Source organism: Papaver somniferum, chromosome 9 (assembly GCF_003573695.1).
Source record: "Papaver somniferum cultivar HN1 chromosome 9, ASM357369v1, whole genome shotgun sequence".
Lineage (NCBI taxonomy): Eukaryota > Viridiplantae > Streptophyta > Magnoliopsida > Ranunculales > Papaveraceae > Papaver > Papaver somniferum.
The window spans coordinates 86,067,681-86,082,587 of record NC_039366.1 but is presented as its reverse complement, the minus strand read 5'-3'; the positions used below and the strand labels follow the sequence as shown (position 1 = coordinate 86,082,587).

Here is a 14,907-nt window from a genome sequence, read left to right as displayed (position 1 = left end):
TGGCCAATTTCTTTTAAATTATTTTTGATTGCAAATTTCTTTCTAGCAATTACCCCTTATTGGGCAAAAAATGAACCTATTATGAGAGGTAAAACTAATAACCCAGTAGCAGGTATCAACCGAGTGTTTTTCTGTCGGAAAGCAGTTGTGTAGTATTGGGGCGTATTGTTGGGCGGGATAGGCAGCTATGGTGATCCTTCTTGTGGATCTGGTTGCTTCTCACTTCTTTGACCTTTCGTGTGTCATATGGCTGCTTCCCCTTGCTTCCAGGTTCCCTGGCTGTTAGCGTTTGTTCTCAATAGATGGGGGACAGGAAAGTCTGTTGCTATATCTATGGAGCAAACGAATACTAGTTCACAATCTCGGCGACAATGAAACTGGTGTTCATGAATGATACAGAAGAGTGAGCATCCATGCTCAAATTAGAAGTCCAGTGAGGATGAGTATTTGGGTGCTCGAAGAACACTTACTTTTCTTAACCATGATGCTGAATTACATCTCGTATCAGAAATGGAAACTGAATTTTGTAATATTTTAGTATCGGTCAAAATGAATACATATTGATATGAGACAACCCATTCCAGATTTTAGTTCCAATCCACTAGCCAAAACTATTGTTATGGCGTATAACATCTGAACCAGTTTGAGCATACAACATCCGACCAGAAGATACGAAGAGCTCTGCCATCCAAAATTGTGATAAAAAGGCAATGCGACGGCGACAATACTTCCGCCATGCTCTTAGCAAGACACTTAACTCCAGATATAAGTACTTTGCAGGGAACTAGTTATCTTTATGGCTTTGATTCCTCAAACGAAGCCAAAGGCCTGGATTCAAGTCATATTAGTTATGATCCAACAACGATTATAAGCCTAGTTATAGGTTAATGTTACATGAGATGCATTAACACATGACAGAAGAATATGAGGAAAAACCTATGCGGAAACTTACAGAACTTACAAGTGTTGCTTTATAACCAAGTCTGGTTCACCTTAGTTGCAAATTCCGAAGGAAATCAGACAGCCTGAAAAACGCCAAGGAAATCAAGAGTGGAGAAGGAGAAATAATGCCAGCGAGAATGATGCTGACCAAACTTTAAAAAGGACTGCGGGGAACCAAACACAAACCTAATATCTTTAGCTATCACTGTGTCTCCATCTTCAGCCCCGAGGTGCCGCAAAGCCACTTCTTCTAGCCTGCCATCACGGTAAGCATGCTGCAAAATCACAAAATCCACCTGTCAATCCCCATGAACTCCATCACAAGTATCAGTAGTTCAATGAAAACCAAGTCAGTAGCAACAAACACAAAATACACTATAAATAGAACCAAGGGAACTTGAGAACTCCCCGAAGTGTCTCTCGAGTTATGATGCATATCAAAGAAATACGATTACTTTTTAAGTCACAAGAAACTTTAGTGACCCGAGCTTCGAGGATATATGCCTACCATTTCACATGTTATGTACAAGGTGCACCCGCTTTATACAGTTAGTTATTTCTTAACTTTACCTGTAATTTTTAAGCTTTCAAGCCGTCAAATAGATAAAATTTCTGAGTGTAACCACTTTCTCACTGTCTCGTGTCTAAGGAACTAGTTTCATAAAGTTTAGACTGAAAGCCGGTCAACATAATTTTACAGCATGATTGGTTTGTAGCCACTGGATTGAGACAGATCAAAAATAATTCAAAATTCAAGGTTATATGATTCGGTCAGATTAGCCAAAAAGGTCAACCTTATACAATTGCAAAGCTAACCAGGATAAGCATCGATTAAGAAACAGAATGACGGACCTTGTAGAAACAGCTAGTCCCAAAGGGGCATGTTGCATTTCCAAAATCGAAGTGCCGACAGTCTATAGAACTACAAGAAAAAGGAATATAAAAGAAAATTAGCCAGGTCCAATGACTGAGTAGTCACCTTCAGCCAATCCAAAATTTTAAATTAAAAAGCTGTACGGTATAGTTAACTTTATGTTGAATCAATGATTAAAATAGAGAAAGTATGAAAAAAAATCAAAAGAAAATACCTTTCTCCTATCTAAACTAGCATGCATAGGATATGATAATGTCTTACACCAGAGTATCATACTCAATAATTCAGGTCTAATTGACCATCTGAGGTTCAACATTCCTCGAGTCCCACCTGACGGCTGACGCCTTGCTAGAAGGTCATAGACACAAAATTTGTCATTCTAAAACTCCTAACCTACTCAAAAGACTTGACTTATCAGCTTTATAAGCTATACAGTTACAAACATTATAAAAATCACACCAAGACATATTTTTAGTTTCTAGAAAACCAAAACAATACACAAACTAGATACTAGCGTTCCACCAATCTTCCTAATTCTGTATTTAAACTACACAGAACTAGGGTGTCACATGCACACGCAGTTGCATGCGTACATCACACAAGAAGTTTGTAGTCTAGCGTAATGTTTATATAATACAAGGAAAAAGCAAATTCTCATGTTCTCTAGTAATGAGTAAAACGTGGAAGAGAGTAAGAAAATTCGTTTAACATTAACCTCTGCTATCTAATCACATGTAATTCAAAGTTGAGTATTTAAGATTCTTCTTGTCCAAAGGTTGAATTACTATGACCTACTGCCTCCTGAAATTAAATGCTCAAATCATATGCCGTAATGGTAAAGTCGACTTGTTTTCTAGTTATACAAACTCATAACACTTGGTAGGCAGCACCATAATACCTGAGTTTTGCTTTATAGCTGGATACGATGTCCTGCTTTTCTTCCTGGTTGGCGTACCAAATCACGCTGGGAATGACAAAATACGAGAGCTTCCGACATATTGGACAGGCCCTAAGAGCACTATTCACATCCATGCCTGATGTTGGGGAATTGTTACGCCAGTTCCTGATACATGATATACAAAATGGATGATCGCATTCTGACAGTAATCCGAACTTCCTTTCGGCAGCTGATGGCTTCGAGAGTACACGGTCCAAGCAAACACTGCACTCAATTTCTTGACTGTGTTTAAGTGCGGCAAGGTGTTTTTGCTTTCTCCCGCAAGCCATAGTATGCTCCTCCCTTTCATCAGGTCTATATGGATGCAAGCAATATCTTTCACAGGTGGGACACAGATCGCCATGGATATGTGGGCATCTTTCTCCACGAGGACATTTCCCAGCAGCAGCGAATGAGCAAATAGGAATCTCAGCTGGGTCAACAGCGGTAGATTCCCCACCATTTTCATTCTCCAATAAGTAATTTTCACCGGATTCTTGAGACCATGGTGAGGTAGCAGGGAGGAAGAAAGGCCTACTCAGATCCGAAAGCTCTGTGTGAATACTCAGGACAGGAGATGGTTCAGAACTTAAGGGTACTCTAGAAGGATGGCATGTAACTGGAACAGAACTAGACGGGATATGATGATGAGAGTTTGTTGAAGCTGATGAAAGAGAAGTATGTGGACGAGATGCTTTGACATGTTCATATCTGCACTTACTACCGTAAGCACAGGCTCCTTTCTGATAAAAGGTACATATCTGATGGTAGTAAACCACAAGACACAAGATACATGTTAGGAAGAGACTAGAAAAAACAAAGCATCTCGGTAATGAAGAATCTATAAACACAAAGTAAACTGAGATGAGAGGATATGTACGTTATTCGTTTGGTCCTTCCAATCATGTGAGAACTCACAGTGATCTCCTTTTAGGCATGCCCCATGGGCAAAGAACTTGCAAAGAACCCTGATGCACTAAAAAAGTATAACTGAGTATGAGGCCATCAGTAATAGGAAAACCTTTCATCAGAATGTAGGTATGCAGAAGTTTTTTTTAGGGATGCCGAACAAGGAATATAATTAATAACTCAAACATATCGTTATTGATAACAAAACTCAAAACATAAATATTCAAACTCGAAACTTCTTCTAGAGCTTCCAGGGTAGCATCTTATTTTGCAAGAAAAGAACATGTAGGAGAGTGAGATTTTGGACGAACAAAATGCCCATTGAGGAACTTTTCTAAAGGTACAAGTCAAAGTATTTACTAATTGATTGTTTTGGAAGTTTGTAACTTTCAAATTACAGTCTTTAAGAAATAGAGAGTGAGATATGTTAGATATCTGTGGAGAGCCAAACCCACTCAGCAATAGTAGAGGTCTCTTGGAGATTACTCTTATATGTACTGGTTCTTTACAATATGCAATAGCTAGCAAATTCAATGTATTGAGTCTCCTGGAGAACCTCTAAGCTTCCGTCTATATATTGAACTCATTGAAAATGAAATTTGGTTTACTTTGTGTAGTAAAAAATGTCTCTTTTTTTGTGGTCATTGTTTAGAACTAATGAAACCTATGAATGTAACATGCCAAAGGAATTGTCAAAGGAAATGGCCGAGAAGCCAATTATTCCTAACCCTATAGTAAATATACTGTAGTTTTTTCGTGTCAGATGCCCATTCATTATCAAATTAAATCATACATAATTTGTATATATACATCCCATGTCTAAAACCCAAAATAAATAGAACAAATATTCATCTAAATTAGTATTCAACAGTAGCTGAAATCCTAACTTGCTATGTGAAATTTCAACAGTAGAACCAAGGAGCTACAAAAACACCAATAAGTGTCAATCATGTCTACCAATGAATATGATGATGAAACTCGTTGATTTCTAAAACCTGTATCATATTGTCAGACTTAAACCTGTCGAAATACATATTTAGCAGCTGACATAAAACCGTAGCTGAAGATATGAAAGTGCATGAAATTCAGTTCACAAATATCGACTTCGGAATCGAAAGTGAGTATTCCCAAATTCTTATCCATAAACATTACCCATGAAATTCTATTCATTTTCAAAAACAAAGTAAAAAGGGAAAAAGAGAAATTGTGAAGGAATGAAAAGAACCTCTGAAAACCCTAAAAGCTAGAGAGCAAACAAGACCCAGCAGCTTTATTATTCATAAAGGAACATATGATTACCTCTTTGACATGACAATGAAGGATTCCTGATAAAAACAGATGTTCCGTTTGTGAAATTGAAGCTTGCCGGAGTTGTCTGGGAAAACAAAATTAAGTTTCGGATGTTCTCCAGGACAGGGAGAGGATGAATCGGATACTAATATAAAAGTTAAGCTAGGTAGTATAAGTCGGGCCCGCGCTTCGGTATTAAATTGGTGGAACCGGAACTGGACCGAAATTATTTATTTTTTTACAGTAAAAGGACAAAATTAAATTGAAAAGTTTTGAGTCACCAAAATAGTGACATCAAAAACACAACAGTTACACGGATGAGTGAACTACATCCCAATTACAAAGAAGATTGGACAAAGTAAAACCTGAAAACAATTTAGAGGATAAACCTCAGTTGAACAGTAAAAGTAAAACCTGAAAACAATTTAGAGGATAAACCCCAGTTGAACAGTAAACATTTAATGTCTATCATTTGAGTCGAATCTCTCACAAGATTATTATAAAGCCTAGCATTATGTTCGTTCCAAATGCACCACCAAATTGCAAAGGGTAATAAACTCCATATCTTCATAATCATGTTTTTGGGGTTCTTTGCCTTTTTATCACCATATTCCCAAAGATTAGTCCTAACATTATCAGAAAGAACCCAGCTGATACCAAAACTGTTTAAAAAATAAGTTCATACCTCAAATGTGTAACTACAATGGGATGAACAAATGCTCATTCGTCTCCACCATCTGACTACATAATAGATAGTTGGGATTTTGAGTCAATCCGGCACCAAAAAGCTTATCGAGGGTCGGAGCTCCACTGTAACATAAGGTCCAAACTAAAAATGATACCTTCAAAAGTACTTTTGAGTTCCAAAGTTTCCTATCAGGAAAAATTAACAGCCCTTCTGTCTCAAGCGTCGAGTAAGCACTAGCCACAGAAAACTTGTCACCATATCTCCACTGCCTTGAATCTTCATTTTCTGCCACAATAGGATCACCAATTATCTGCAGAAGATTCTCCACCTCAAGCAACTCCTGATCATTCAAATGTCTAGAGAAATGGAAATTCCAAGCACCCTCTGGCGAAATCATTTCACTAACAATAACATTTTTTATTCTTGACAGTCTAAATAAGTCTGGGAAAGAAGACTTCAATGATTGCACTCCAACCCACTCACCATCCCAAAAATGGATACTCGCTCAATTACCTACTGTCAAAATAGAACCAGATTTCACGAAGTCCCTAAATTTCACAATTCCTTTCCATAAGCTGCGACAAATAGAAGTATTAGTAAAATGAGGAAAAATAGCATCATATGCACCATCAAAATTTTCATTTATTATCCTTCTCCACAGTGCATGTTTCTCAGACCCATATCGCCACACCCATTTAGCGTGTAAAGCTTGATTAACCAATTTCATTTTCTTGATAAATATTCCACCCCCAGCATTTTGAAAGAGAAACTTTAGACCAAGAAATCCAACTTCTTTTCCTAATAGAAGTACTAGAGCCCCAAAGAAAACTGCGAATAATTCTTTCGATCTCCTTAACAACAGTAGCTGGCATTTGAAACATAGCTAAATAATAAACCGGTAAGCTTGGAAGAACGCTCTGATTCAATATCAATCTCTGACCTTTGATAAATACATCTTCTTCAAACTAGCTAATTTCAGTTGAAAATGTTGTATAATCACATTCCAAACAGACTCACATTTTGATTTACTGCCAAGTGGAATACCAAGATAATTCATTGGTGAGTCAAAGAACAACCAAATAGTTCAGCGCACAACTCTCCATTATGTAATTGACCCAAACCTACTATTGTGCTTTTTCTGAAATTTACCTTCAAGCCAGAGACAATCTCAAAACCAAATAAAATACTCTTCAAATTTTGAATTGCTCTGGATCATCTTTGAGAAACACAATTAAATCATCAGCGAATTGAAGATGATTTATTACCAAACCATTAGTACTCACCTGAAAACCAGAAATAAGGCCATCAGATGCAGCTTTTTTTTATCATCAAAGACAAAACCTCAACAACTAGAATGAAAAAGAATCGGGAGATTGGATCACCCTGTCGGATACCTTTCTGACTTTTGAAAAGCTCAGTTGTCTCGCCTTTCAACAAAACAGCAAATCCAGGAGTTGTGATACACCGATTTATCCAACTTCTCCACTTGGAACCAAAACCAAATTTCTGAAGAGTTAAATCAATACAATTCCAATTTACATTTACATTGTCGAAAGCCTTTTCGAAATCCACTTTACAAACCAACCCAGTATCTTGTTTCCTAATCTTAGAGTCAATGAGCTCTGAGGAAATTAGAATACCATCTTGAATTTTTCTTCCGTGAATGAACGCACCCTGAAAATCAGAAATAATACTTGGAAGAACTAATTTCATTCTTTCAGCTAACATTTTGGAGATTATTTTATAGACACTACCAATTAGACTAATAAGTCTATAATTATGTAAAGACACTGCACCAGTACATTTAGGAATCAAAGTGAGGTTAGTACAGTTCAATCTCCAATCAAGCATGCTAGACAATTCAAACTCATTAATCACCTTCATAAGATCAGATTTAATCACCTCCCACGCGTGTTTATAGAACTCCATAGTAAAACCATCCAGACCCGGACTTTTGTTTGTGCCAAAGTGACAAATCACTGACTTTACTTCTTCTTCCGAGAAGGGCCTCTCCAAATGCATACTATCTACAACAGAAATAGAAGGCAAATTCAACTGCTCAAAATCAGGTTTAATCTTATGATTTTCAGTAAATAAAGAAGAATAAAAAGCCTTTGTTTCTTTAGCAATCAACTTCTAATCAAAGCATAAAGTATCATCTATCTTAAGACAGGAAATGTTGTTGTGTTTGTATTTGAAACTAGCAATTTGATGAAGATAGCTGAGTTTCTTTCTCCATCTTTAGCCCATCTCTCTTTCGCCATTTGAGACGCTCTTCTAGCAATATTTAAAAAAACAAAAGAATGTTGAATTTTAGTTTGCTCTATTTCCACAATATCGTCATCAGAGAGACCCATAACTTCCTCAAGAGTATCAAGAAAATCAATAGTAAGCTCTGATTTATCCAGTTGAGCATGCATATTACCAAAGGTGTCTTTCTGCCATTTTTTCACAAAAAAATTGAAATCTTAAAGGTTTTTGGAAAAAACATAACTAGGTTTACCTGTAAAAACAATACTGTCCCACCAAATGTTAAGATTCCTAAGAAAATCGGGATGATGCAGTATGAAATTATCAAACCTAAACGGAGATTTCATCTTGTCACCAGAATTGCAACATAGAAGAATAAGAGCATGGTCTGATATAGGTCTTCTAAGTCTAATTTGCATGGGCACAAGACAATGCTCAAGAAAATCAGGACTTAAAAGAAATCTATCTAACCTGACCAGAAGTGAAGGCTGTAACTATAACCTATGGTCCGGTTCTGCTAGTCTAGGTAGTATATAACTATAACATGTGCCACTGCCACGTAATGGTGTGTCCACGATCCGGTTCTTCTCGGTTGCCGCCCAACGGAACTGGGTTTAAAAGTCGGATATGGGCCGCTAGGGTATTAACTTAAAGGGAAATTTGATATTTGGTCCTAAGCCCATAATACTTGGTTATAGTAGGGTCCAACCGGAATCTTCTTTTATTTGGAGGTTCAAAATTAATTAAAACATTAAAATGACTGGAATACCCATTGTTCATAAACGTGTGTACTTATACGCCTCTAATATCGTTTCTATATTCTTCTCTCTCTCATAAGAAAACCCAATCTCTATGTTCTTCCTCTCTCTTCGTTTTTCCTTTCTCTTTTATGTTCTAAGAGAAATTCTTGTGATTCAATCAGAGAATCACAAACCAAAAACGTAGATTTCGATCTAAGAGAAACCAATACTCAAAAATCCAAACCTAGATTCAGATTTTCAAAATTGCATTAAGATTTTTTTCTAGATCTACGAAGATAGTACGACTCCCATATAAGAAGAAGATGATTATAAAGAATCACCAACACCAAAAATCAAATCAGCGAGCAAAAAAAAAAAGTATTAAAACCAATAACAGAAAAAGGTATGAATCAGTAGTACATATATGTTGTACTGAAAAAACCTAGTTTATTTTAACCAATATGATACATCACTGCATATAAGATGGTTTTTTAGCTTTTGACTGTTCAAATCACCAGTACATAACTCAAAAACTGATGAAAATCATCAAAAGTGACATGCGGATTTTGTGTTTCTGGCACATAGATTTGCGAGTACATAACTCAAAAACTGTTGAATAACAATCAAAAGTGACATGCGATGTGTTTTTATTGGTTTCTGACACATAAAACCACTAGTACATATATACAATACTGAGGTAAAAAATCACTATGTTGTTTATGTACAGAAAAAATTACTATGTTGTTTATTTTTGGTTGATGAGATAATGATCCACCAGTACATATCTCTAGTACTTATGAAATAAGTTTTTTTTATGCTTTCATTGGATTGAACATCAAGTACATAACTCTCATACTGAATAATAACCATTATTATGCTTTCACATGTGATTTTGGGTGTTTTAGGCATATGAGTAAGCATTACGTAAGGCCAATACTGATTATGTAAAATTGGTTATGCTTTCATATAAGATTGTTTGTGTTTCTTGCACATAGATTTGCCAGTACATAACTCAAAAACTGTTGAATAACAATCAAAAGTGACATGAGGTTTTTTTTTTCCTTTCACTGCATACCGGTACATGTATGCTATACTAAGGTATAACAATGTTTTTGTACTCTAAAATCATTATGTTGGTTTATGAGATAATGATCTTATAAGACAAAGAAGTTTACTATTAAAACTAACATTGCTGTCTCTTTTTTTAACTGTAATCATTATGCAGCTGTAGTTCTAAATTCTAATGGAATCTAATGAAACAGGGGCTTGGCAGGAAGACCGACGGCCTATCAATTATAATTGGAGTCTCTCCTTGGGATACACAATCCCTCTCTTCCATTTTGTGTACCTTTGCAAGACAGAAAATATCTCGACTCTCTATAAGACAAAGGATAAAATCAAATCAATAAAACCCAATTGGGGTTTCTACAATTTTGCCCAATTGCATCTCTATATTTTTTATTTATTTTTTGTCAAATCCAAAATCTAGTTTAGACCTATCAGATTTAATCACATTAATTTTATTCAACCAATAATTTCATCAACTCCAACATCAATTAAATATTATATCATATCTAATCATTGTAGTTTCTTTTAATTATGAGATTCAACCATCTAATCATAGTAGTTTATCATGAGATTCAACGGTTTATTCATTCAATTCAGTAAGAGTGATAAAAAAATGCCCCCGCCTAACAAAAACTTTAAAGAAAAAAGTAAATTTATTTTCCGATTCTTGTTTTTGTGTTTCTCTTTAACAAATTCAATATAATTTGATCTATATTATTGATTCTCTTATATGATTTTATATGATAATGTTTGTACTCTTGGGTATGTAGTACATAAGGCCAATACCGATGAATGTGTTTATGCTTCCTTATATGGTTGTGTTTAAGTAACATATTTTTATGTTTCCATATATGATTGTGTTTCAGACATGATGATTATGCAGTGCATGAATGCTATAGTGAAACAAAACTAATTAAAATTTTATAGTGAAAGTTGTGCCAAAATCTGGTACGAAGTTGTATAGATTTGGACTCAAAGCCTTACATATTCTAGTAGCCAACATGAGATCGTGTGGATATAATTTGAGTGATTCCCAATTACAAAATATAGATGAAGCATCTTTATTTGCGGACTTTCCTTCAAGCAATGAACACTTACGGAAGTAAAGCCAGAATCTTATGGAAGTAAAGGTGCTCAATGCTTGAAGTGCATATTAGTTCTATTGTAAAAAAAATGCTACAGTGTATATTAGTTGTACTAAAAAACACAGTTAAAACTCCATCTGAGCATTTTTTATGCACATATTATTTTATTCTTTTAACTTTATGGTGCTCGTTTTGTAATGCTCACTCAATGTATGTATGTGATAAATTTTAGTGTATATCTACTGCAATGCTTTAATTAATTTAAGTACATATTATCTTTACTAGTTTAAATTCAGTATATATTTGTTGTACTCCAGAAGAATAGAGTATATATTTATTGTAGTACAAAAAAGTTTAAATTGAGTATATATTGGTTGTACTGCAAAAAAAAAAAATACAATGTATATTGGTTGTACTGTTACAATATATATATATTTACAGTGAAAACTTCAAAATATATAAATAAAAAAAATATATATACTGCACTGTGTTAATGGCTGCAATGAAATAAATATATAAATAAAAAATTTATATAAGCTTGAGAAAAAACCAAGGCGTGTTGGTTATTACATACTGATTTTCAATTACTTCACATACAACCAAACAATCAGTACATCTGATACATACTGAAAAAGTGAGTGCATAATGGCTGCATTGAAGGAAAAAACTGACTGAAAACACTTTCATTCACCTTTAACTCCAGGTATGCAAGGCCTTCCTCCATAATTTTCACAAGTGAACCTGCTATAGTGCCCGAAACAATTAAATTGCTCTTTCTAAATCCCGATTTAACTTGTTTAGCAGCATCAATGACGTTTCATGGAAAACAACCAACACCATATCATTATTGCATGTAAATTTCAGCTACTAAAGCAAATAAAAACGATAAGATGGCATTCATATAGTAGTGTAGGATGGTAAGTCATCGATTCTGTAATATAAACTATAATTATCAAACTAGATGATTCCCATCCACCAATTGATGGTACTCCATATATCTCCCAATTAAATCGAGAATCTAACAATTTTCTTTGTAATCACCTTACATGTCGACATTCGCTATTTCTCAATTTAGTATCAGTTCATTCCATCATCATAATACATTAAAAAAATGAAAATATAGTACATTCATTACACACTCCATGAAACACACTAAAAATGCATGGCAATGCAGTAAAAAATGAAAATACAATACATATTTCAGTATCACACATATGTACTCATGGATCGAACCCAAAAAAGTGGCAAAACTCTGAATAACTCTGAATAAAACATAATCAGAAGAAGTTTCTATCAGTATGATAATCAACTGCATGTAAAGAAGAATTGATGAATCGGTGAATATAACTAAATCAAAGCACATATTTCAGTATTACACATACGTACTCATGGATCGAACCCAAAAATAGTGGCAAAACTATGAATATAACCGAATCAAAGCACATATTTCAGTATTACACATACATACTCATGGACCGAACCCAAAAACAGTGGCAAAATTCTGATATAACAGAATCAAAGCACATATTTCAGTATTACACATACGTACTCATGGATCGACCCAAAAACAGTGGCAAAACTATGAATATAACCGAATCAAAGCACATATTTCAGTATTACACATACGTACTCATGGATCGAACCCAAAAACAATGGTAAAATACTGGATATAACCGAATCAAAGCACATATTTCAGTATTACACATATGTACTCATGGATCGAACCCAAAAACAGTGGCAAAATTCTGAATATAACCGAAGCAAAGTACATATTTAAGTATTATACATACGTACTTATGGATCGAACCCAAAAAAAGTGGCAAAACTCTTAATATAACCGAATCAAATCACACATTTCAGTATTACACATACGTACTCATGGATCGAACCCAAAAATCAATTAAAAAAACACGGTGCAACACAAATACACTGCAGGGATTATACCAAATCGACGAAAGTATACTCATCCAGTTAACTATCAACATCAGATCTAATACCTAGACATTATATTTTGTTATAAACATGAATATTTCTCTAATATGAGACAATTAGTGACAAACAAATCGACATACTAGATAAATAAACAATATATCTATCAATATATTATTAGTGGATCGTATTTAAACTTTTCAACAACAAAATAATAATAATTTAAAATAAGCTTTTGAAGAAGAAAAGAAAAATGATAACCTAAACTATACCAATAGTAAGGAAGTGAACCTACTGATTAATCTGAGTTTGAATTCACGAATTGACCAACACCTAAGAAGATCTTCACCGCCGGAGCTCTTCACTAAAGCACAGATGAGAAAATGAAGAAGGATAACAGATCGAGAAAATGAAGAAGAAATGGATTTGGTTACTGCTTTTATATACTTGAGGGTGTTTTCGATATGTAAAAATAGGTCCTCATATGTTCCACACGTGTACAAGACCAGGGGATAAAATTTTGGGTCTAATTTTGTTGTATTCTTTTTATTATGGACCTCCGGTTATTGGATTCTTAATGGGTGGACCTTCCACTATTTAAGACCACTATAATAGTACCTATTGGTAAATTCTGCTAACTTAAATTGGTGGAATCGGAACTTGAAGAAGTGAAAACTTCCGATACCTGGCTACCGGTATAGAGAAAGAATATAATCCAAATTTCTTCGTAATTTTTTTTATCTAATACGTAATAAGTAATCTATGATATAAACTAGTACAATCGTTGTCGCGGTGGGAGGGCTGACTGAAGATGGGGTTTGTCTGCGACTACTTTCGCCCCCGTTTCAGAAAAAGTATATCACTTTTTATGAAACGGAGCGTAAGTATCACTTTTTATGAAACGGAGTGAAAGTATCACTTTTCCTGAAACATAATGTGAAAGTATCACGTTTCTGCTTTCACTTGGTTTTGTGGCTTCCGAATCAGACCCCTCTCTCTTTACTCGTCAGTCTAGTAAAGGAATTTTGGTTTTACTTCTTTTTGTTGATGATATTTTATTAATAGGTTGAGATCCCTCATTGCCTACTCTTATTAATGATCTTCATAAAAAAAATTCCATGACTGATCTTGGTGAAGTTCATTGTTTCCTGGGTATGGAACTACACAGGTCCAAGTCTGGTCTCCATCTTACCAAAAAATGTTACACTCTTGATATTTTTAATAGAGTCGACTTTCTAAATGCCAAACCAGTTTCCACTCGGACCAGCCGATATTCTTTTGGAGGGAAATTATTTATGCATGATGGTGTTCCGTTTGCTAATGTTATTGTGTATCGTAGTTTGGTTGTGGCCTTACAGTATCTCATATTAACACGACCGGATATCACTTTTTCAGTCAATCAAGTAAGTCAGTTTATGCACTCCCCTACTAATGTTCATTTTTTTTTGCAGTTAATAGGATATTAAGATATCTCAAGGGAACTTTGGGATGTTGTTTATGGGTGAAAACTATTTCTGCTGGTTTTGGTAATTTGGGGTGTGTGGATGAGAAATGAATCTAAACCCTAAACAAATGCACTGCACGGGAGTGCTTGTGATTCGAGAAATTAATCTGTACAACTCCGGCCTAAACCAAAAAATGGTCGTTCCAGACTTGCTTCGGTCACAAAGTGAAGGAGATGTGGTTGATCTTAGGGAGGGAAGCGAAGAAGGTGTTGAGATTGTGGAGGTGTTGGTTGTGTATGAATTGTATCAGAAAGCTGAACTGGCTTGCAGAATGTAAGCTATTAGTTCTGGTGTTTGGATACGAATGTATCAACACTTGGTTTCTGTTGTCTTCTTTTGTCTTGGAAATAGGGAGGAGAACCTATTTATACAAGTTATTGAGCCTAACCCACGTCTCTCATGGGAAGTGGAGAAAGTGGAGTGATGGAGTAGTGGAGTTGCGTGTGTTAGTGTCACACGATCAGTCTTGCCCACTTCTCCCATCATCACTAACCGTCCATGTCTTCCTGACACGTTCTTGTGATGGCACGTTGTGCGCTGCACGCTGTAAACCGCCAGACCAATACCCCAGTAAGTATCCCCAAGTTTGTGACATGTTTGATGTCTCGAATGCGTGGATCGTGGGACCCACAAAAACTAGCATATGATGCTAGATTAAATAACTAAGTTATTTAGGAAGTCGATACTTGT

At 35.3% G+C, this 14,907-nt stretch overlaps 1 protein-coding gene across 2 annotated transcripts; it reads right to left on the bottom strand.

Moving 5' to 3' along the window:
- Positions 1-434: 434 nt before the first annotated feature.
- On the bottom strand, positions 435-5,084 carry LOC113313326 (putative RING-type E3 ubiquitin transferase C3H69). 2 transcript variants are annotated; one of them, XM_026562088.1, is made up of 7 exons: positions 4,962-5,084; positions 3,634-3,721; positions 2,715-3,514; positions 1,795-1,864; positions 1,129-1,217; positions 953-1,025; positions 435-828 (listed from the first exon to the last, which is right to left on the bottom strand). In XM_026562088.1, exons 1-6 carry the CDS (start codon positions 4,970-4,972, stop codon positions 989-991), a joined length of 1,095 nt encoding a protein of 364 aa, XP_026417873.1. In that variant the 5' UTR covers positions 4,973-5,084; the 3' UTR covers positions 435-828; positions 953-988. The 2 variants fall into 2 exon arrangements, with proteins under 2 accessions (XP_026417873.1, XP_026417872.1); XM_026562087.1 differs by having other exon boundaries at positions 962-1,025.
- Positions 5,085-14,907: the final 9,823 nt, after the last annotated feature.